Below are 22,583 nucleotides of genomic sequence, written 5' to 3'. Positions count from 1 at the left end.
CTTGGATAAATACATGACTTGCTTTCATCCACCTATTCCCAAATGACTTTCTGCGGTTTTCTTCATGGTCCTTACGCCTCACCCTCACAAATTCGCAACTGCTCGAATTCTGTCAGCGGTTTCTCCGAGAGCAAAGTCATTTCTGTGTTTCTTGCTCCTGACTCTTTCGGCATCACTGGAACCTATCCCTCGGGCTTCAACCGCTGGATTATAACCGAGCCAGCTATGTTTAGCCACCTCACCATCGCTAACCTTGATGTTTGCTTGTTCATCGGCGCGCTTATACACGTTAACAACCACCGCGCCTCCGAGGCCAAGATTGTGCTGCAGCGCGACGCGTGTTTCACAACAAAGTCGCGTATTGGCCCACCCACGTAGCTGCCAGGTCAGCTCAGCACATTGAGCCAATCCCGTAGCTCCAATTGGATGACCTTTTGAGATCAGACCGCCAGATGGATTGATCACCATCTTGCCCCCAAATGTAATATCTCCTCTTCGGACCATCTCGTGCGCCTTTCCTGGCTCGCAGAAGCCGAGGGCATCTAGGAGTAGCATCTCGTTTGCGGAGAAGCAGTCGTGCAATTCGCAGACCCGGATATCATTCGCTGCCACGCCCGCTTCAGCTAAAGCTGCTTTGGCAGCCCTTTGTGACATGTCATACCCGACGAGCTCCATTGCACTATTGCCAAATGTCTTGGGGGAGTCGGTGCAAAACGCCTGCCCAGCCATTAAAATGGCCTGTCCTTTGAGATGTGGCCGGGCAGCGAGGAACCTTTCAGACACAATGACTGCAGCTGCGGCCCCGTCGCTGGTTGGGCTGCATTGCAGCTTCGTCAGAGGCGAGTAGATGGTAGGCGAGTCCTGAATCTCCTTGAGGCTGTATTTCTGCTGGAACTGGGCGTAGGGGTTGCGCTGCGAGTGCTCATGCGAAACGCGGGCAATTTCCGCAAAATCCTCTTCCTTTGCCCCATATCTGGTACAAATCATGTTAGCTGTAATCTATAAAAAGAGAAAAACATGGGTGGTTTGATCTGACTTACTTTGTCATGTATTCTCGGCCTGCGTTTGCAAAATACTGCACCGTCAGAGGAGAGTTTGAAGGCTCAGCCAACTCTCGCATCTTGGCGGCAAAGCGACCACTTGAACTGGGTCTATCACTCCAGACGCTCTTGAGACTTCCGGGATTCATCTTCTCGAATCCCACCACGAGCACGCAATCGGCCTTGCCGCTCTGAACAAGCGTACGAGCCAGATACAGGCCGACAGATCCCGTAGCGCATGCATTGCTCGTGTTGACGATGGGAATGGATGACATGCCAAACTGGTAAAACACGCGCTGTCCCGAGGTTGAGTCTCCATAGGCAAAACAGGCCACGCCATGCTCAACGTCGTCGTAGTTGATCTGGGCGTCTAGCATGGCTTTAATGCCGGCTTCGTAGCCTAAGTCTGGATACTGGCGGAGACCACGGGGCTTCATAAACTTCGTCATGCCAACACCAAGAACATAAGCCTTGCTCGATCGTGTTTCGCTTGCCATGGCTTCGTCGCGTCGCGAGGGTGGTGTGGAAAGAATAATGTGATATCGATGGTTTGATGTAAATGGTATGTTTCATTCATACATGGAATCGTGTCCTTGAACCTATACAGAAGGGCTTGATTCAAGTTCAGTGTCTGATTTTGAATCCATAAATTTTTGAATATATGAATATATTCTTTCTACAGCGTTCAGAAGGATAATTCGTCAACATGGATTGTGTGCAGTGGGGCGTCTCACACCTAGAGGCCGAGGTGACGTGCTGTAGACGTACTCAGAACTCCTCGGTTTATGACTACATACCTGGCAATTGTCAGTATTCGTGGTAGTATATGGTCTCACAGCGCTGGGACTGGCCTGAGAATTCCATCGAATACGAAATACGCACTGGACGAATAATATGATGTCCGAGTCCAACCTCGGCTATATGAAATAAGGCCAGCTCGAGATCAATTCACCAGCCAAGACTTTGGTGATGATTTGTGACATACAATCCTAATCCAACGTACATCATTGATTGCCATAAAATCGATAGGTTTCGAGATATGTGCTGATACGAGAGCGCTTCCTGTTCATCTGACTTCCTTGATCTCGACTTAGGCCCATCATGGGGTCACATCAAGACACTGAGGCTGGTAGCCGTCATGATCTCGATGACGAAGCTCTAGGAAGCCATTTAATCTCATCACAAGAAATACCCAATCTAAAACTTCCAGTTACAACATCTAAGATCGGATATGGCCAAAGTAATCCCACTTACTACCTGGATGACGCTGCGTGAGTACCTGAATGGTGAACCTTTACGTCAAATATGTTGATATCCGTCTAACCAATAGAGTACAGCGGAGCAAGATACATCTTGAGAAAGAAGCCTGTTGGGAAGGCCATCAGCCCGGTTGCCCACCAGGTAGATCGTGAGTTCAGAGTATTGAAGGCTTTGGGATCTGTTAAAGGGTTCCCAGTTCCCAGGGTTTTCACATTGTGCAATGACAGCTCTATTATTGGCACCCAATTCTACGTTAGTTTAATAAATCTGAATGTTTATTCTTCATGCTAACTTGGATATTCAGGTCATGGAATTCGTCAAAGGGAGAATCATCACGGATACGGACATGGAAGAGCTTTCTCCAGATGATAGACGGCAGGCGTATGTTTCGGTGCCACTAAAAAAAATATGTGACTTGAAATTCAGCTAACGATGTTGTTGCTTGCAGATGGTTCTCCGCTATCGAGACTCTGGCTTGGCTTCATTCACTGGATCCAGACAAGATTGGACTTGAGGGTTACGGCAAGAAGACGGGATTCTATGCTCGACACTGCGCCACGTGGAGTCGCATTGAGTTGCAGCAAGCTGCTGTCAAGCATGTTAAGACTGGAAAACCCTTGGGTCGAGCTCATAAGAGGTATGACGAAGTGGTAAGATATGTGCGAGAGAACGTACCGTCAGATCGACACGCGATTGTCCACGGAGACTTCAAGTTCGACAACTTGGTATAGTCCCTCTTCCACCTTAGTAAAGCAGACGAATTGCTAACAGCCTCCTGCCAAAAGGTCCTTCACCCAACTGAGCCAAGAGTTATTGCTATTCTCGACTGGGAACTGTCCACCATCGGCCATCCACTTATGGACCTCGTCTTCTGCATAAGTCCTTTCTTCTCTGACTATACCAAGAGTGGAAAATCGTCCCTGTCACTCCAGGACTCCCCATACAAGCTAGAACATCGAGCAAGGTCGGGTATTCCTGAGCCAGATGAACTTCTGGCCCGCTATGCGGAGATTGTGGGGTTCGACATGCGCCAAGATAACCGAGGTAAAGACTGGGATACCGCGATAATCTTTCACTACCTTCGAGGAGCAACTATAGCTCATGGAATCCAAGCAAGATCTATTAGTGGACAGTCCAGTAGTAGCTTCAGCCATCTCTATTTCTCAAAGACTAGGCAGGCGATTGAAGCAGCTCTGCGCCGTATTGAATCCCTGAAGGATCAGCAAACATCAGAAAGCAAGCTTTAGACTTTTTAAACCCCTTTCTAATTTCGATAATACATTTAAAAAAGGCTTAAATACCTGAAACTGCTTGAAGGTTAATGGTAATAAGCCTAGTTAAACTGAAACAAGTGATGGTGAGCCTATCTACTGTGAAGTCTAGAATCACCTCGGCAACCCCACGCTAACATTTCAACAAAATGGCGCAGAGTCGTAAGTACGGAATGACCTTCAAGAGTCTACTGCAAGATATGTATCTCTAAGGTTCCGAAATTTCTAATTATGATAAATAAATAGAGAACAGCACATACTAATTATTGAGATTACCTCAACAACCCGTCTCATATCTCCACGAAATAGACGTAGTTACCTCACAAACAGCATCTCATTTCTTTCCAATTCAAGAAAAAACGACCACTGCATAATACTCAATGCCTCTTCAATACGACCCCGAGTTTTGGTCTGTGTTGAAGCCGCTCGTTCCAGTACTGTCCAAGCGAGAGCCGCTTTCCCTGGATAATATCAAGGCTGGGCGGGAGGCACGAGAAGCTGGCATGAGGGCACTCTTTGACAAGTTGGACATCTGTCCGGAAGTGGAACAAAGATCGTATCAAGTGAAAGCTACTGATGGTTACATCATATCGGTTCTCGCTCTCACCCCAACAGTTTCTCGGTCCGACCCTGGACCCTGCCTACTACACTTCCATGGAGGAGGCATGATATTAGGGTCCGCAGAGATTCAAGCAAGGCCACTGGCACAATTGGTCAGCGCGACATCAGTGCCTGTGTTCAGCGTCAACTACCGACTGGCGCCGGAGTTCAAGGGAACCATTCCTGTTCAGGACGGCTACGCGGCTCTACTTTGGCTGAACAGTAAAGCGAAGGAGTTCAGTGTCGACCCGAGAAGAATCGCGGTGTTAGGAGAGAGCGCAGGTGGTGGTGTTGCCGCTGGTGTTGCATTGATGGCTCGAGATAAGGGATTGAAGCCGCGCCTAGCTAAGCAGATCCTCTTGTATCCCATGATAGACGACCGAAATATGGTTGCCAACGAAGCGATGGAGCCTCTTGCATTTTGGAAGACTGCAGACAACGCAACGGCCTGGACTGCGCTCCTCGGAGATCAAGCAGGCCAACCGGAAGCTCCCATCTCGTACTACTCGGCTCCTGCTCGAGCTCCGAGTCTAGCTGATCTTCCGCCAACATATATCGAAGTCGGAGGTCTTGATATATTTCTGCAAGAGAATGTCAAGTATGCCACTAGACTGCTGGCCGAAAACATCCCTACCGAGCTGCATGTGTATCCAGGATTGCCTCATGGCTTCGAGATGATCGCACCAAACATCACCGCTGCAAAGAAGGCCAATGAAAATCGCCATAGAGCTATAATGGGTATCTGAACCTCTGATGTTAGCAAATTGATAGTGTTTGAGTTTGATCTTAGGCCACACAAATTGGGGTGTAGTCAGGTGGCAATAGAGAAACAACGACGAGATAGTGTGATAGGCCTGTCTTCTTTGCAAGGGGATATTTGATGCAATTGAGTAACTCACTCTGGTATCAGTAGGTCTACTTGTATAAAGGTTTGACGTCCGTCAACAGTGTATACATGTCTTCTTTCCAGTCCGTGAAATCAAAAGTTGAAAGCGTCAAGAACCTCGTGATCGTCCATCATTGTACATATGCGTCCAATAAAACATAGACATGCCTCTTCCGTCTGCATGTCAGGCAGATTCTCAGAAGGTGTAAGAGTAAGCGTCCAATAAGCCAGTACACCGAGTGACTGCCTCCGCAGCTCAAGCCATGCTTCCTCAACAGTAACACTGGGGCCTCCGTGCTTTCTAAGCTCTGACACATACATCTCAACCATTTCATGCTCCCACTGACGGCGCTTCTCTGCACTTACAGCCGTACCCAGGACGTATGCGAGGTCACGAGACCAGTGTCCTCTTGCTACTGTCTGCCAGTCTGTCAGGCCCATATGTCCATCAGGTGTTATATACCAGTTGCCTTGAGGAGAACAATCACGTCAGCGCCTATAGCAACAGGGGGTAGGCCCCGGTCTATTACTTGGGTCGGAGCCACATACCGAGATGAACATCTCCATGAACCACCGTCGCTGGAAGCGCAGCATTACGCTCTACTGACTTGAGCGTACAAGGCCAAATTTCATTCTGCTTCGCAAATAGTCGTGGGGGAATTGCCGACTTTGCAGCCCTGAATCCGTTGACGCACATGGTCTCGAGGCCAACTTCGATCAAGTTACTGATCCGGTCTTTATAGATGAGCAGCCGTTCGAAATCGGGATGTTGAGACTGATAGTACTGGCCATGTAACTTTGCCAACATCTGAACCTGCTCGGCGAACTGAGCTTTGGTTAAGTCTGTCTTGTAGTTGCAGAATGTGGTCTCTTGGCCCATATCCTTTAAGACCACAATGGCGGCCCATGACCTTGGATCATAGCCAGCAAAATATGCCCACGGCGCCTCGATGTTGAGCTGAGGTCGTATGTGATTATAGAAGCAGACCTCGCTGTAGGTACCTCCTGCGACCAAGACGATACGATTCTCTGCAGAATGAGCTGCCTTGCAGAAGACTGAAGTTGGGAGCTTGTGTGTTCCAAAGCCTTCCCATTCGATTTCGATACGACGTCGATTTGCAGATCCATCATCTTTTGGACCTAAACTGAAGCTCTTGATAGTTGATCCAAAAACATCTCGGGCCAAAGTGGCGGTCAGCCATGCTTTAGTGATAGCTTCATATGAGACAGGGATATCTCCATATTCTCTTGGGACTGGAGGATTGAGCTCCTCTTCTTTGCAACTTCATCGAACATGCTCGACGATATCCTTTCGCAGTGATCCAATTTGTGACATCTGGCCTTGTAGTGTTGAGGTAAGTCTCTCAATGATCAACGTCTCTCAATGATCTTGGCTTAGAAACCATGCAAGTTTATATGGCCTATCCTCCTCGGCAACCTTCCCACTGTCATGGTTTCAGGCTGGGTGCCCTCGGGCTCTCGCCTGTATTTCTACATGCTGAGCCAGTCGGTTAGGTTTGACAAGGATTACGGTTAATGCAACTCGCTCTTCACCATTGACATGCCGATCTTATAATTATACTTGTTTTGGAATGGGATATGGCTAAGAAAAGCCACACCAAAAAGAACAGACATAATAACATTGTGTACCGGCACAAAGTCAAGACCTTTGTTCACTCGCAAGTAATTAAATATATCGCTCTTCGTATGATATCCATGCCACCTCTTACAGGCCTGCGAGTCGTGGAGCTCGCAGGTCTCGCCCCAGGTAGGTTTGGCCGTCGAGTCTACTCCCATTCCAAGTATAACGATCCCTACAATTAAGTCTGACTTGATATGTGATTTGTTAGGTCCCTTCTGCGGGCAGCTTCTCTCTTCATATGGTGCCTCGGTTCTCCGAGTCGATCGCGCAGGTGTCTACGAAAACCAGGATATTCTGACATCCTACAAGTCGTCTATTGTCTTAGATCTCAAGAACCGACATTGTATCCGCCTCCTCAAAAGCCTTCTCGATAAGGTTGATATCCTGATTGACCCTTTTCGACCTGGCGTTCTCGAAAGACTGGGCTTATGCCCCAGTTCTGTTCTTCTCGTCTCAAACCCACGTTTGATCGTGGTGCGTATTACTGGTTTTCGTCGCGATGGTCCATATAAGGATATGGCCGGGCATGATATCAACTACCTGGCTGTCTCTGGTGTGTTAAGTAAGCTTGGAAGTAGCGGACTACCACCATCGGCACCTGGTAACCTTCTCGCAGACTATGCAGGGGGAGGTCTGGTTGCCTTTTCAGGTGTTCTCATGGCCCTTTATCATCGAGGCTCGACAAGCAAGGGCCAGGTTGTCGAAGCGAGCATGGTGGATGGCGCCTCATACATAGGAACCATACCACGACTGAGGTCCGACGAGCCTGCTTGGAACGGCGGAAAGGGAACCAACCTGTTAGATGGAGGTTGCCCTTACTACCAATGTTACGAATGCAAAGATCAAGGACGGTACATATCTGTAGGCGCACTGGAGCCTCGGTTCTTTGAGAACCTTCTCCAAGGCCTGGGATTGACAAGCGACGACATTCTAAGTCCTGGCCTGCGGCGCGAGGACAAGCGTTCGTGGCCACGGATGCAAGAGGTATTTGTCAAAACGTTCAAGGAGAAGACACGCGAGGAATGGGAGGACATATTTGACGGCTTGAACGCATGCGTTGCCCCTGTTCTCGAGGACAAGGAGATGGAAAAGGCGGGTTACGAACAGCGACCGATAGTAAACCTGACTGCCACGCCGGCGAGACCGGTAGACACACAGTGGAAAGGCAAGCGGCTGAGTCTGGGTCACGGCGCAGAGGAGACATTGAAGACGTGGATGAACTGGGAGCATGGTGAAGACTATGCGATTGATCAAGGAGTATATCTGTTGCGTCCAGTGGATTCTAAACTTTAACTCAGGTTCATTTCCAGAGTCACGTCGGCACAAGCCAATAGTATCAACAAAGAAAAAGTATATTACATAAAGTTCGATAAGTTTACAGTCATTAAACTGTCTGCATCGCCTTCAGTGTTGAGAAGAGTTGGCAACAGTGTCTCAACATCGCACCAAGACCCTGGGAATGGCGACCCGGCCAAAAGATCACTCATGTCGGTAGTAGTCCAGCTTTCCATTACCATATTTGGAAATACCATCGGTACTCGTGGCTGTTGGGCCACTGTAACTGTCCGACTGCTATCGTCTTGACCTAAGCCCGGCTCTTCTGCCGCAGAGTCTTGGTTCCAGTTGCCCGAGGTACTCGGGCTCGGATACATGCAACTTGCCGCAACGGTGTTAGGTCCCATATCTAGCCGAGGCTTATACCCCGCGTTTTCGCGTTCTCCAAACTTGCTTCCCCCGGTTGGTAAAGTCCAGGGAACGTGAAGACCAGTGTTCTTTAGTATCGAGTTGAGAAATTGCATGGCGTAGTCCGCAGATGTATACATCTCTTGTAGCTGCTGAAGGACGTTTACGCACTGGTAGAGGCGTCCGAGGCTGAGACTCCGGGCTTCCTCGTCGTCTGAGCATGTGTTGAAGAGATGGACAAGAGTGACAGCGAGATAGGCTGGAACGGCAAGGGTCGGTAGGAAACGCAGTTGGTTATCCCGCTGTAGGTTGAAGGCCAATTTGGTCATCTCGACTGCTGTGTCCGTTACATTTCCCCTCGATACTGTGCTGCCATCATTTCTCGCGCCATCGTTGTTGGAGCCGAAGCAGAAGACCTGCGGCCTATGGAGAGCACCCAGTGCGGTTAGGTAGACCATTCGAAGCTGGGCCTGGTGAAGTCGCAATATCTCATCAGCATGTAGGTCGTCGGTCGTACTAGTAACAGGCGGCCGTGATCCGGTCTTGGCAGTGTAACGAGAGTGAATGTTCTGACTCTCAAGCCAACCTTTGAGCTCGGTACTGCGTTCAGAAAGTGATTTGGCTTGCTCTGGGGATCTATCGGGCCGCCCAGTCGATTGCTGACTGTACTCAACCCCTCCGAGGTAATTGCCCATAACCGTGTACAAGGTGTTGAGAGTACGTCCAATGTAGACGCATAGACTACTTAGTTCAATGCACATTACAGCTAGACTTTGTCTCTTTTCTGAGTTTGGATATGTGACCTTCAAGCCCCGGAACAATCTATCCAGGTTTGTCGATGGGGAGCTGAAGTCAAAGTCGTCCAAGGTGAGCGGCTTGACGTTGTACTCATCCTCTCTTAGACGCGGCGGATTCCGTAATCCAAGGGCCAGTAAACGGTCCCTCATCAAACAGCACCACCATAACCTTCGACGGAGGTTCTTCTCTTGTTGCGATATTTTCAGGTGTTCGGGATCTCGATGCAAGCCCCCAACTTGGGCATTTGTCAAGGCGATACCCATCCAATGCCACGTATCCTTGTCATCGTCTGGGCAATCGTACCAGTGACTCAACAGCAGAAGAGACTGAATCAACGCCATCCGATCCGACTCATAATTTAAACTGTAGAGAATCCTGACACGGTCGTAAAAGTCTTTTCTAGCCGCTAGTCGTGAAGCATAACCTCTTGAATGCAGAGTCTTGAAGTCCACAAAAGTGACGCTGACAAAATTGACTGCTTGGAATAGCAGAAGGCTGATGGGGTTACGGCCGTTGTTGTGAAGGATAGCGCCAGCATATTCTTCGATATCGAGGATTGGCAAGAAGGAATGAACCACTGTGATGTAAACACGTAGCAGTTCATCTCTAAACTCTGGATCTGGAATCGACAAGCACAGTTTATGTGATAAATAGTACATATCTCTATTATCTAGGTGTTGAGGAGGGGGTCGGATGAAAGCTGGTAATGATGTTGTGATTCTTTCCGGCTGGGATGGTGCAAAAGGTCCACTGGAGGTTCTTATCTCTTCTACATAGTCGAATGGAGCATCGAGGTTCACGCCTTGCATGGGCGCAGGCGGTTCTGTGTTTGACGGCTGGTCGTCATGGACCTGAACGTGGATTTCATCCATGGGCTCTCCGTCAGCGGGTTGCTGTTGCTGGTCTGGACAAGGTAAGTAAGTTCACTGTCTAGAACCACGAAAGCACACACAACAGTACATACCGGATACAGAAATTTCGGTCGCATTGAGTGGTTGAGAACGAGACCGGGGGTCTTCATCCTCTGGCTCAATTTCTGCCTCAGCGTCGGGTTCATCGGGTTCAGATAACTCTTCTGGCTCAAGAGGCTCCGGTACTGCAGCAGCTAGACGTGAAGTCACAAATATCGGTGGGGGCGAACCAGAAGAGCGGTCCCGAGCAGCGGGCGGGTTCGAGTTGCGGCGACGCTGGCAAGAGGCGGCGGTAGGTCTCCGACCCCGATTTGACTCTTTCAGTACGCAATTGATGCTGTCAAGTCGACAATTCGTGCAGGGAACACCTCCATCGGTGACGTCGCAACGAACTTTACGGTTTCGGCATGATAGACAGGCCTTGGATGAGCGTCTCTTCCACGGGCGCTGGCCATCGCAAGGGGCGCTTCGTTTTGCTGACGATGCTGTTGCCCGGCTGGACGGATCACCGCTCGGCTGGGAAGAGGGAGGTTGCGAAGGCATCTATGCAACAGAGATAAAAGGATATAGGGGAGGACTAGCGATGATTCCAGGCAGAGTGACAGCCTTGTAAGGCGCTGGCAAGAGATCTTGGCTGGGTATCAGGAGTCTGGAGTAAAGTGGAGGTGAACAACCTGCGAGGGGGTTCTAGGGGCCGGACTCTCATGGCACTCCCTATAACAGTATGATAATGCCAGAGATGATTGGGTAACACGCTGTGCTTGGAGCTGGTCCTTGGAGCTGGTAGTTAATTACCCTAATTTAGAGCGAATGCTCTGATACGCGGGGCCCCGCGTTCTAGCTTCAAGGGGGATAGCAAAAGGCGCATCTTCCCCGCATCCACCACAGCTTCGAGCTTACTGTATCTGCCGCTCTGACAGATAGGTATATGAGCCAGCAGTAATTCTTAGTGTAAGCTATTGCTCACATTTCGAGGTTAGGATGTTTATAAGTCTAATGAAATAGGTCTGTAGTAAGCATGCAATATGACAAATAGAAACAAGGATGTATTTTAGCAGGTTTAATACTAATAGAGTTATATTATTCCAAGTACCAGAACCAAGGATAGTTCGTCGTTCCAACCTTCTCTGTCAATAGCCTGGTCCAGAACAGGGATCAAGCCAACCCCTCTATTCCCAATACAGACCCACGGTGCCAGTGGTTTTTAGTAGCCGAGGGCCGAGCACATAACCTAAGCTGGATGGTCATGCCTTGTCCACTCTCTACCGCTATGTGATGTCATTCAAACGCTCGAGACTCTGCTTGAGGATCAAACTACCGACACCTGTAGCTTGTAGCTAGCGCCGTTGGTCAAATGCCGTTCCGTAGGGCCCATCGAGCGGTATGTGATCTGAAAATGTGCATCAGAGCACTTCCTGGTCTTCATCTGCGAAGTCTTCCATGGCTTCACTAAAGAAGACCGAGTTTAAACGTGAGTTCCCTCTAGTTGAAGAAGAATGCGAGTATGGTTCATCTTCGTGCCGACGATGGTCTCTAAGCCATTGCGGAAAGTCTTCCTCGGCCGGGCATCGACCGCGGGCAAGCGAGAATTCAACCGCCAAGGCGATGCGGAGATACGTCCGTGGATCCTTCAAGAGCATGTCTGCCCAAGTATCACTGCTCCAAGATTCTTCAATCAGCTTGGCTGGTCGCACCACATGCTCATCAGCACCATGAGAAGAGGCAGTATAGGTCGGTAGCGGTACACTAATCTTGATATGCTCCACGATGCCTTGGATGTACTTTATGGTGCTTGTCGCGTTGTCGTAAAGTTGATTGAATTGGCTCATGACATCGAGGTGCGCATCCAGATCCCGTTGTGTGTCACCGTCTGAATTCTGAATATGAGATTGTAATAAATACCAGATAAATGGAGTTGCTGCAAAGCTGATGCTGTGGAGGAAGTCTGATTAGCGCGGAGCCTTATCCAGCAAGGGTTATGTAGTTTGACTAACAAGGTCACTGGGAGATATTGAACCAAACCCGAATCTTTGAGTTCTATCATGTTCTCTGTAATACTGCGCAAACAGCAGCCGAGACTTTTATGCGCAACAATTCTTGCATTTGGCGGATCGTCAAGCTGTTCTCCCTCGAGAAAATCCCTGCTGAGTAATGTGTGATTATAGAGTGATGCCTTTGCAGCGCTGTCATCCAGTACCTATTAGTCGTCTAGCACAATCACATGGTAGAAGCAGGGGAACAACTCACTGATAGTAAGTGCAAAGAACGTTGGAAAACAGTATTAGTGATTCATGAGCTCCAGTGATGAGGGTAGGTAATCTGAACATCGCATATGTCTCGTCATACCAGTTATCCAGCCTCATGGTAAGACCCTCAATCTCGTCACGGCACAACTCACGTACCTTTGCCAAAGAAGGCGCCGGAGGTATTCCACTCAGTAGAGTGCCCAAATCACCAAGGGCTATGGCAATCTGCACTATGAGGCGTTTTACAATGCCGTCGTACACTCGAGATGTCCCAATTTCATGAGAAAAGTCTGCGACTGACAATTCTGGGCAGTTGTATGCAGTGGGACTAAGGAGCGGTGACTGGCGAAGTGCCAAAGCCAGGATTCGATCGCGGAGGACACAGCCCCACCATAGACGTTTGAGCAAAGCTCCCTCACGTGTGTCTTGTTTCTCATGATACCGATGGGCATCTGCACTCTTAGCGTAGTGCGTAGCGATACTGAGCCAGTACAACGGCTTCTTATCCATGAAGCTTATCGTGCGGTATGTTAGCATTATAGCCCCCTGGGCCCTGTCTTGGTCGCCGAGGGTAGATTGAAGATCGAAGAGTGTCTAGCAAGCCGTCAATCGTACTATCGCAGCCATGAGGCTTGCTGGGGATGGGTACCGTAGCCCGCGAGTAGAACTCATCTTGAGCTTCTTTAACAGTATGAAAGCCAAGGCAGACCAGCGATTCTAGAGAGACATACTTGATTGAACACGAGTCAGTCAACAGCAAGATCCAGATATTCGACATAGCCTTACCGGGCTGGATACAAAAAGCATCGCCTGCAGGACGAACAGAGAGACATATCCGTTGCTGTCAGCTTGTTCACTATATGACGCCCAAAATCTCTGTTCATCGAGTAGCGGAACAAGCGGATGGAAGTATAAGAAGTAATTATTCACGAACTCCACAAGTATAGGCTTGGTGGGCACATGAAGACACCCTCGCTGTTCTAACAATCTAGCCACTTCTGAATCTACCTCCCGAGATGAAGGATGCTTGATGAAGTGATAGAACGGGAAGAGGATAAAACCTCCTGTAATCCAAGGGAACTTCCGTCTTCGGTTGGGCAGCCTGGCCCGGCAAGAGCTTGGAATGTTGTCGTCGCTCAACAGTTCGCGCTCAGCATGGGTCGATAGCCTGGGGGCAGGTCTCTGTGAGTTCGGCCAGGTATCATCACCTGGAGGAGTTGGTGGTTTGGTGCCATAATGAGTAAGAGGCACATTATGTTCTGTCTCTGGAGTACAATATGCATCTGTAGCTGCAGAGGCGGGACAGAGCGAGGGCAATATATGTTGATTCTGGTCAAGGTCAAGGTATTGAGATGGCGAAATGGGTCGGTAGGTTTCAGCTGAAGATGCCTCTAGGTCTTTCATCACCAGGACTCTCGTCTCGTTCGACCTTGTTCAATATGTTAGATAAGTAGCCTCCCAATATATTAACAAGAATCGACCTACGCGCCACGCCTCTTAGACTTAATAACGCACGTGTGACCGTCTAAGCGGCAGTTTCGACATGTCCCTTTGCTTTCGATCACATTGCATCGTACTTTTCGCTTCCTGCATGGAAGACATGCTATCGACGCTCGCCGCCTTTTAACACCACGTGTAGTCATTTGAGGATTGGGGGGCTGATGTATGGTGCGGATCACAGTTGTCGTCTGCGCGCTGCTGAACGGGAAAGACATCAAATCGGGATTTGGCATGGTGTTAATATGATGAGAGCGATGTTGCGTTTGCCTGCTTGGAATAAATATGGATGTAAGCAATGATGACACATTTGATTCGGAATGAAAACTATGAGTGAGGTAGGGATAATTCATAATAATTGCTAGATCGAGGAGGCCGGACATCATTGAATGGGGTGAGCCGGTTCAGGTGTTATAATCCGTCTCTTCCCCCATGAACACCTTCCAGCCTCGTGGCAACTTGCGTTACCGGCAAAGAGGCCGAGGCAAGGCTTTCATTCAGGCAGAGCTATTTAATACGGCTAATAATAACATCACGGAGACCAAGGTAATCATTTGCCCGCCAGGAGGAAGAATGTGGTGGAGACATGGAAAATAGGATGAAGACATCTTACTCTTGGATGGCGCTGACAAACTGGATGAAACTTAGTTAAAACGAACTATGATAGCTGCCCACAGTAGTGTACCCAGTACTCAGACTTATTTTTAGTGCCTCTGGGCATGTCACAACTTGGTCCTTTCCGCCTTCTCACCAGTGTTCTTATACCCAAACAAGTAAGCCGCAATCTTGCGCATCTGAACCTCTTCGCTCCCCTCTGTAATTCGATATCGTCTAAAGTGACGCCAGATGTGTTCAAAAGGATAATGCCTCGAGTAACCATCTCCGCCATGGATCTGCATCGCGCGATCCGCTGCCTCGCAAGCCAATCGATTTGCGTAGTAGTTGCACATACCTATCTTATGTCCTAACCTCTTCTCTATAGCAACCCAGGGCGCTTTTCCATCTTGTTTTGCTTGCGCCGTTACGTCATCCATCTCCACTGCAGTGCGCAAGATGAGGAGCCTCAGCATCTCTTCCTGGGTTGAGAGTTCGACGAGGGGCCATTGGATGGCTTGGTTGATGGAGAGAGGCTTTCCGAAGACATTGCGGTTATTGGCGTATTCGACACTCTTTTGGATGCAGTATCGGGCGGCTCCGCAGCTAGACGCAGCTTGTCTGATTCTGTTTTCGTGCGTGAAGGTCTGGGCAATGGCTAGGCCGTTGTCGCGAGGGCCGAGGATGGCTGATGCTGGGACTACGACGTCTTTGAAAAGAACCGTGGCGTGATCGGTTGGCATGTTGAGAGTCCACTCATAGGATGCAACTGTGATGCCAGGGGAGTTTCGAGGTACTAGGAAAGCCGTGATACCGCTGGCATCTCCGACTTTTCCAGATGTTCTAGCAAAGACCACACAGTAGTTTGCATGGTGCATTCCCGTCTGCCATTTCTTGTTTCCATTGATTCTGTAGCCCTCTTCTCCTGACGAAAGAGTGACAGCTTTCGCTGTTGTCTCCATATGCGTCGCATCTGACCCATGGTTGATCTCCGTTAACCCGAAAGTAGCTCGTATTTGTCCACTGATGCTAGCAGGAATCAGATCTTGCTTCTGTTTCTCAGTCCCGTAGTGATAGATCAAAATGACAAATGGCATGTTTCCGACGATACTGTGCTCGCTCTGTAAGTCGTTGGCCAAGCTCACACCGCCGCCATACTCAGGATGGGAGGACAGATAGTACCGAGTAGCGCACATGTACAGGTTCATTGATGCTTCTCCTGATCCACCAAACTCCCGAGGAGATGCAAAACGGTAGAAGCCTGCCGTATCAGCAAGCCTTTTTGTGTGTTGTAGCAAGCGCTCCCATTCTTCCGTCGGCAGGCCTTGGTTATGCCATTGAGTTCGTGAAGCTTCCCGGCGGTAGTCAAAGAATCTGTCATTGTCGTCCCTCTTTTGCAAAGGTAGAATGGTTTCATGGATAAAGGAATCAAGGCGAGACAAGAAGCTCTGTATATGCAATGGTAGTTCAAAATTCATGTCGCCAGGAAGTTGAGGATAATAGAATCTGTAATGAGATGTAAATAATGTTGATAACACCCAATACTGATGTTGAGATATTGTTTATTGTTTTTTATAGAGAGATTTCCAGCCGCTCAAAATAAAGAAGCAATAAATCCAAGATGGTTTGTCTTGAAGATGACAGTTCGCCGGACAAAGGGTTAATAAACGTAGATGACAGAGCGGTCTAACCTTGCCTCGGCTTTCTCGGCTTACGGCCTCCATGGTGCTTCGTTAACGACAGCGAGTGCAATTAACCAGATAAATCGCCTCTACAGTAAACTTTTTGTTTTGGCCACCGAAATTATAAGACGCTTGCCGATATTAGCCAGAGTAGGGATACAAGCCATCGACACGCGACTGAGGAACTCTACCAGGATTGGATTCTGGGTATAATGATAATGATGATAGTACTTTTATGTAATGAATCGATCTATATGCATGCATGTCTGTCTATCTTGGTTGAGGCGAGGTAAGGCGCGCAATGCAAGCATTAGCTATGAGGTCTATTCACTCAAAACACTCGGCAAGATAATCGAGGTTGACTTATTCTATCTTCATCGTCTGATAATGGGAAAGGCTCTTTACCAAGCTAACATGCCCTCCAAACTGGCTACAAGTGAGTCTTGGCCATACCACGCAGAACCGCAACTCCCCCAGCAAGACACACCTTGCCAGTTTCCTTGACCTCGGTCTCAAAAATAACATTCTTACCCTGAAGCCACATTTTGGTCTTGAGCGATTGCCCAGGCTCTATGGTTCCCGCGAACCGAACCTTGATACTGAAAATGGGGCCGTAAGTCGAAACTACATGCTTAGTAGCGATACCAAATGAGCAAAGGCCGTGGAGAATGGGTGTTTTGAAACCTCCTGCGGCGCTGGCGGTCGGATCTATGTGCAGCGGGTTTCTGTCTCCGTTCAGTCGGTATAAAGCTGCTTGATCGCTCGATGTCTTCTCTTCTACCACCTGATCAGGCTCGCCCTCGGGAATGGCATGTACAGCTGTGCCCTTGCTTCTGTCGCTCCTGGTGGGGGTACCGCCGAAGCCACCAGCACCACGTAGGAAAAGAGTCAGCTCATTGTAGAATATCTTCTCCCCTGTAGTCTTGTCGCAAGTTGTAGTGCCGATAATCGCTACCGCAGCTTTGCCCTTATCCAGAATATCGATGAGTTTGCTCTCAGATACAAAAGTCCCTACAGTGGGGATGGGAAACCTGTGGATCTCAAGGTAATGCTCCCCGTGTAGCAGTCTCTTGTAGGAGAAGTTCGGCACCAGATCCTTAAGATCGAACGGTCTGGCTGTGGTCGTGCCTGGAATGACACCAAAAGATGGGATGACCTCAAAGTCGGGGTGCTTTTCGAATACCCAGGGAAGCTGTGATATGCTGGCTCCAATGGATAAGTTGTACAGTATAATGTCTTTGTCAACAAAGCTCATTTCAGCTGGCTGAGTCTTCGCATTCTTTGCCTTTTCAATAGCCTTGAGCCAGCGCTGGCTGCCTGACGAGGACTTGTCCAATCTAGCAATGTTTGCCATAATCCGTTGGCGAGTATCCGCAGCATTAGTAGGGGTAGACGTCTTTCCAGGAGTGAATGAGACTATGTCTCTCCACTTCTCGAGCAGAAGCTCCGGAGTAAGGGGACTGTCGACTGGGAAGTCGTAGCCATCTGATCGTTGATATCTCGTCACTGCCTGCCAGCCACAACCGGCCTCGAAGATCCTGCCGCTGGCATCATTAGGAACCTTGTCGGATGAAAGGAGCAGCACCATCGCCGCTACATATTCCGGCTTACGAGATCTTACTACCTCTTCTGGGAGCACTCCCTTCGTAAGGTTGGTACCGGCTGATGGCGAGATGCAATTAACCACAACATTGTTCTTTAGACCTTCTATGGCCAAGGCTCTGGAGAAGCCTGCAATTGCTGTTTTCTAATTCGGTGTAAGTAAATGCTCATGATAAAGCAATGTAAAATGGTTCAACTTACTGCTGCGGCATAGTTTGCCTGCCCGTAATTCCCGTAGGTTCCGCTCGTACTCGTTGTGTTCACGATGCGGCCGTACTTCTGCTTAACCATGTAGGGATATGCTGCTCGCGCACACTTGTAGGTTGCTCGCAGATGGATGTTGTTCACATCGTCCCACATCTTTTCCGTCATATTCTGGAAGGCTTTGTCTCTTAGTATACCCGCGTTGTTGATCAATATGTCGATCCTCCCAAAGGCACGGATCGCAGTACCGATAACAGCATCACCGTCTTCTACCGAGTGATTGTCCGGAACAGCCACTCCGCCCAGCGATTTGATTTTGTTGACAGCGCTCTGTGGGTCTTTCCAGTCATTAACAACAATAAATGCTCCGAGTTTGGCTAGTCCAATGCAATACGCTCTACCGAGTCTACCAGAGAACAGATTTTAGTAAGTGATTCCTTGTCATGAATTATGAGATAGTGGCTTACCCAGCACCTCCACCTGTCACAACAGCTACTCTTCCATCAAATCGTACCTCGTCCCGCTGTCTATTAGGTGGAAGGTTCTGTGCGCGCTTCAGAAGCTCGACTAAGTTGGCGGTAGTGGTGGGATAGTCGGCGTTTGTGAAGTCGTTGATTTCATCCCATTTCCCAAGCACAGCCCCTGGTGTCAATGTCTCATCGCACCTGAGAATGGCTCCTTTCGATCTCTCCCATCGAATCTTCGAAACGTGTCCTGCACCGACCTCGAAAATGGAACCATTCTCGGATGTGTTGCTTTGGTGACTAAGGACCGCGACTAGTGGCACTACCCATTCTGGTGTCAGATGTTGAAGTAGGTCCGGTGGCATCACGGTGGCTGTCATGCGACTAGCAGCCACCGGAGCAATGATGTTTGTCAAGATATTGTATTTCAACCCTTCCTTGGCCAGAGTCTCGCCGAGACCAATCATCCCGGACTTGGCAGCAGCATAGTTGCACTGACCGAAGTTGCCGTACAGCCCAGCAGCGGATGAGGTCAATATGACTCTTCCAAACTTCTGTTTGCGGAAGTGGATCCATGCAGCTTGTGTCGTCTTATACACACCTCTCATGTGAACTGCCTGGACCGAGTCCCAATCTGCATCTGTCATGTTTTTGAAGCTCACGTCACGCAGGATTCCAGCGTTATTGATGAGAATATCAATACGGCCAAAGGAGGAAATCGCCGTTTGAACTATAGCAGCACCGTCCTCGACCGAGTGATGATCTGCTACCGCTTTACCGCCCTCGGCAACAATCTCGCTGACAACTGCATCTGCGCTCTGTGTTTTATGGAGGTTAGCAGCAAAACGTGCCAAGAGAGTCAAAGTGCCTCTTGCCTTATAACCCTGTCCGACACCTCTCAAAGATGTTCCAAGGTCATTGACTACGACACTGGCGCCTCTGGCAGCGAAGAATTTGGCGTAGGCTTTGCCCAGCCCAGAGCCAGCCCCAGTAACGACCACCACCTGTCCATCGTATCGGAGATTCATTTTCAAAACCGAAGAGATTCCAAGGACTGTAGGTAGTTGTAAGAGAGAACCAAAGTAAGTTGAATTTAACCAAGACAAATTGCCAAATGGTCTTGAGACTTTAGATCAAACTAGTCCTTACCATGAGCGATTGTCATTACCCTGTTGTTTTATTAGCCGAGGCTCCCACACGTATGTCAGCCTTCCCAAGTAATACAAATCAACTGAGTGCGCTGCTTCCGAAGCACTTCGTCAATTTTTGCGGTTGTTGCGATGAATGTGCCTTGGCCCGAGGAATGCAAAATCGTACACCGGACCTTGGCAGCGGTAGTAATTGTTAAACATTTTAAGGATTTATATTTTGTGCAGATTTAATCGAAGTAGACCATCATGTGCTTGCGTCTCACCTCAGACAAATACTGCAAGCTTCTTCGACCATCGGACACTCTGTATATTTATACATGTCATACTTCCACTGCCATTTGCACAAGCAATGTGGTTCTCTCCTGTAATAAGGACAATCTCACCTTATACTACGTTACCGCCATTTACCATCGATCCTGCGCTCTCTCCATTTCAAACGGAGCGACATCACTATAAAAACACGAAAAGTCTCTGATCAACCTCTCTCGTCATGGCTTTGGAAGGAAAAGTTATAGCAATCACTGGAGGCGCCCAGGGCATTGGCCTAGCAACTGCGAGGCTCATCGCGAGTAGAGGCGCCAGTGTCAGCATTTTCGATAACAACCCAACGACACTTAAAGCAGTAGAGGAGGAGTTTGTCACAAACAAGTGGCCAATTCACACATTTACAGCAGACATTCGACAAGCTGACAAAGTTGATTCTTGGATTGAGAACGCTGTGAAGAAGTTTGGTCGTCTTGATGGCGCGGTTAATGCGGCGGGAACTGTTGGCAAGCTTCATGGTCAGAAGCCTATAGCGCTGTTAGATGATGAAGATTGGAACCTCGTTATGGGTATCAATGTCAATGGTAAGTGATTTTCCAGCCAGTACCTCTCATCTACTAAGCTACTGGGCTAATTGATGGATTAATAGGAATGATGCACTCTCTCCGTGCCCAGCTCCGGCATATTCAATCTGGTGGAAGCATCGTGAACATCGCTTCCAACCTAGGCTCAAAGGGTGCTCCAGGCTGTGCGCCGTACGCAACGTCTAAGCACGCAGTCATCGGGCTGAGCATGAGCGCCGCCCATGATTATGGATCTCAGGGTATAAGAATCAATGTCGTGTCTCCTGGTGGAACCCAAGGGCCATTGATGAGAAGTGTAGTTGGAGACAACCCACCTCCGCCTCCCTCGGTCTTAGGGAAGTATGGACAGCCTGAAGAGGTAGCCTTTCAGATAGCCTGGCTTCTGGGACCGGAAAGCACTCATAGCTCGGGGAGTATTTTCCGCGTTGATGGTGGAGAGTTTTGTTAACGATGTATTCAATACAGATCTGCGGTTATACAGGGTCTTACTACACCTTATGCACTTCTTTTTGAACATAAAGTATTATTTTCTATTTTGTCTTCTGTGATTTCTAGTAGACAACTCGGCTTCCGCGGGTTCACGATGTGGAACGGGGCCAGTGAAACAGGCGGACTTGGCAAGCCACTTTCAATTTGTAGTTATCCCGATCCCGACTCCGCAGCAAGAAGTCCGCAAAATGAACTGATAACCTGACCTTACTTGTAAAATATAAAATAACAGTCACAGTAGCCTAAATATGCAGTATATCGTTCATATAACTCATTTTTCATGTCATTTTTTCATCTCATTATACACTCAAGCACAACATCACATCATGGCGGTCAAAGCGGCATTCATCGGAGCGTGCGGCGCTACTTTGCGGCATGTGCTAGCTTGGACACTACTTGATGGCCATAAAGCAGCCGCTCGTAAGTTTAAGGTAACCATGCCCTCAGTGTCTAAGCTAATTCGCCATATATAGTTGTTCGTGATCACTCGAAACTGAAAAAGATTCTCTTGGATCTCGGTGTATCCGAAAAGATCCAACAGTCACAACTCATCGTTGTCGAAGGATCATCCCGCGATGTCTCCACAGTCCGCAGTCTTCTTCTCAATGACCCTGAGATTATTTTCAGTGGTATCACAAGCACTTGGAAACTCCGATTTAATCCGTTTCACCCGATTGCTATGGATGATGCCAGTATCACCGGTGACTCTACTGCTGCGGTGATGCAAGCTTTAAAAGATCTTGTTTCTACAAACAGTATCACAAATTTACCTATCTATGCTCCAATCTCATCGACTGGACATGGCTCTCGTCGGGATCAACCACGTAGCCTCATGCCGCTCTACTGGTGGTTATTGAAAGAGGCTCAGGCCGACACTGCGGTTCTCGAGCGTGTTGCTCGTGAGGCGGCGACGCAGAAGAAATCTTGTCTTGGCGGATATGTGATGCTTCGACCTCCACTGCTGACAGATGGGGAGATGAAAGGGACGAAAGAAGTGCGCGTTGGGTGGATTTGGGAAGATGATATCTTTCGGAAGAGTGATGAGCAAGAAACAGGCGTCAGGGTGGGATATACTGTCAGCAGGATGGATCTGGCAAGATGGATGTTTGAAGAGCTCATCCAAGGAGATTTCCGGAGTTGGAATGGAAAGTGCGTAAACCTGACATACTAGAACATCTCATTTTGTCTTGCAGTTGTGTTAACTATTATTTGTACCTAATTTCAATATCCATAACTTGATCTGAATCTGCCAACTGTACCGAAAGCAAACACAGACTCCTGCCTTGTTTCTGTTTGTATGATCTACTATCTTCTGGAAAACTCTCGTAATGGAGACATACTCTAACAAACTTAGGCGCTAGAAATATGCTTTTAGCTACCAGCTTTAGGTCATTGAAATGTTGCAATTGATTTTTCTCTCCTGCTTTCTTTCTTAATTATTATCTTAGCGTTGCAGCCTTCCCCGCCGGGTTAGGCGCCGCCCTTGCCTCTTTATGCCACTTCTATAAAAACCACCAACATTCACTTATCCTTACCATCCTCCTTCCTCTTTTAAGATTTTCTGCCTCTCACCTTACCCCTTATTACTATCGCCTCTCTCCCTGCTTATTACTCTAGATACGCAGCTAATTGCCTTTAAGACTTCTGGATCCTGCGGCCTCGCAACACCGTCAATTTTACCTATTAATATTTGCCTAATGCGCTTTCTCTTATAC

General features: G+C 48.5%; 11 protein-coding genes across 11 annotated transcripts; 5 read left to right on the top strand and 6 right to left on the bottom strand.

The window, feature by feature from the left end:
* Positions 1-84: 84 nt before the first annotated feature.
* FOIG_11243 (uncharacterized protein) lies at positions 85-1,537 on the bottom strand (the record flags this gene model as incomplete). Its single annotated transcript, XM_031211796.1, has 2 exons — positions 85-973; positions 1,041-1,537. 2 exons carry the CDS (start codon positions 1,535-1,537, stop codon positions 85-87), a joined length of 1,386 nt encoding a protein of 461 aa, XP_031058370.1.
* A 604-nt stretch (positions 1,538-2,141) lies between these two features.
* On the top strand, positions 2,142-3,547 carry FOIG_11242 (uncharacterized protein; the record flags this gene model as incomplete). Its single annotated transcript, XM_031211795.1, has 5 exons — positions 2,142-2,311; positions 2,378-2,552; positions 2,605-2,681; positions 2,749-3,025; positions 3,086-3,547. The coding sequence occupies 5 exons, from the start codon at positions 2,142-2,144 to the stop codon at positions 3,545-3,547; spliced, it is 1,161 nt and encodes a 386-aa protein (XP_031058369.1).
* Positions 3,548-3,951: 404 nt separating this feature from the next.
* On the top strand, positions 3,952-4,917 carry FOIG_11241 (uncharacterized protein; the record flags this gene model as incomplete). Its single annotated transcript, XM_031211794.1, has 1 exon — positions 3,952-4,917. One exon carries the CDS (start codon positions 3,952-3,954, stop codon positions 4,915-4,917), a length of 966 nt encoding a protein of 321 aa, XP_031058368.1.
* Positions 4,918-5,150: 233 nt separating this feature from the next.
* On the bottom strand, positions 5,151-6,185 carry FOIG_11240 (uncharacterized protein; the record flags this gene model as incomplete). Its single annotated transcript, XM_031211793.1, has 3 exons — positions 5,151-5,527; positions 5,607-6,015; positions 6,060-6,185. The coding sequence occupies 3 exons, from the start codon at positions 6,183-6,185 to the stop codon at positions 5,151-5,153; spliced, it is 912 nt and encodes a 303-aa protein (XP_031058367.1).
* A 588-nt stretch (positions 6,186-6,773) lies between these two features.
* FOIG_11239 (uncharacterized protein) lies at positions 6,774-7,992 on the top strand (the record flags this gene model as incomplete). Its single annotated transcript, XM_031211792.1, has 2 exons — positions 6,774-6,825; positions 6,908-7,992. The coding sequence occupies 2 exons, from the start codon at positions 6,774-6,776 to the stop codon at positions 7,990-7,992; spliced, it is 1,137 nt and encodes a 378-aa protein (XP_031058366.1).
* A 62-nt stretch (positions 7,993-8,054) lies between these two features.
* FOIG_11238 (uncharacterized protein) lies at positions 8,055-10,634 on the bottom strand (the record flags this gene model as incomplete). Its single annotated transcript, XM_031211791.1, has 2 exons — positions 8,055-10,084; positions 10,145-10,634. The coding sequence occupies 2 exons, from the start codon at positions 10,632-10,634 to the stop codon at positions 8,055-8,057; spliced, it is 2,520 nt and encodes an 839-aa protein (XP_031058365.1).
* An 860-nt stretch (positions 10,635-11,494) lies between these two features.
* On the bottom strand, positions 11,495-13,741 carry FOIG_11237 (uncharacterized protein; the record flags this gene model as incomplete). The annotated part of the gene is made up of 5 exons (XM_031211790.1): positions 11,495-12,023; positions 12,086-12,274; positions 12,339-12,931; positions 12,987-13,067; positions 13,124-13,741. The coding sequence occupies 5 exons, from the start codon at positions 13,739-13,741 to the stop codon at positions 11,495-11,497; spliced, it is 2,010 nt and encodes a 669-aa protein (XP_031058364.1).
* Positions 13,742-14,556: 815 nt separating this feature from the next.
* Positions 14,557-15,906, bottom strand: FOIG_11236 (acyl-CoA dehydrogenase; the record flags this gene model as incomplete). The annotated part of the gene is made up of 1 exon (XM_031211789.1): positions 14,557-15,906. The coding sequence occupies one exon, from the start codon at positions 15,904-15,906 to the stop codon at positions 14,557-14,559; it is 1,350 nt and encodes a 449-aa protein (XP_031058363.1).
* A 634-nt stretch (positions 15,907-16,540) lies between these two features.
* On the bottom strand, positions 16,541-19,408 carry FOIG_11235 (peroxisomal multifunctional beta-oxidation protein; the record flags this gene model as incomplete). Its single annotated transcript, XM_031211788.1, has 3 exons — positions 16,541-17,857; positions 17,914-18,322; positions 18,384-19,408. 3 exons carry the CDS (start codon positions 19,406-19,408, stop codon positions 16,541-16,543), a joined length of 2,751 nt encoding a protein of 916 aa, XP_031058362.1.
* Positions 19,409-20,021: 613 nt separating this feature from the next.
* On the top strand, positions 20,022-20,827 carry FOIG_11234 (uncharacterized protein; the record flags this gene model as incomplete). Its single annotated transcript, XM_031211787.1, has 2 exons — positions 20,022-20,379; positions 20,445-20,827. The coding sequence occupies 2 exons, from the start codon at positions 20,022-20,024 to the stop codon at positions 20,825-20,827; spliced, it is 741 nt and encodes a 246-aa protein (XP_031058361.1).
* A 328-nt stretch (positions 20,828-21,155) lies between these two features.
* FOIG_11233 (uncharacterized protein) lies at positions 21,156-22,140 on the top strand. Its single transcript, XM_031211786.1, has 2 exons — positions 21,156-21,288; positions 21,342-22,140. The coding sequence occupies exons 1-2, from the start codon at positions 21,195-21,197 to the stop codon at positions 22,037-22,039; spliced, it is 792 nt and encodes a 263-aa protein (XP_031058360.1). The 5' UTR covers positions 21,156-21,194; the 3' UTR covers positions 22,040-22,140.
* The last annotated feature ends 443 nt before the right edge of the window (positions 22,141-22,583 follow it).

This window comes from Fusarium odoratissimum, assembly GCF_000260195.1.
Source record: "Fusarium odoratissimum NRRL 54006 unplaced genomic scaffold supercont1.21, whole genome shotgun sequence".
NCBI lineage: Eukaryota > Fungi > Ascomycota > Sordariomycetes > Hypocreales > Nectriaceae > Fusarium > Fusarium odoratissimum.
Note: the sequence above shows the minus strand (reverse complement) of the source record. Positions and strands in the feature narration are given on the sequence as shown.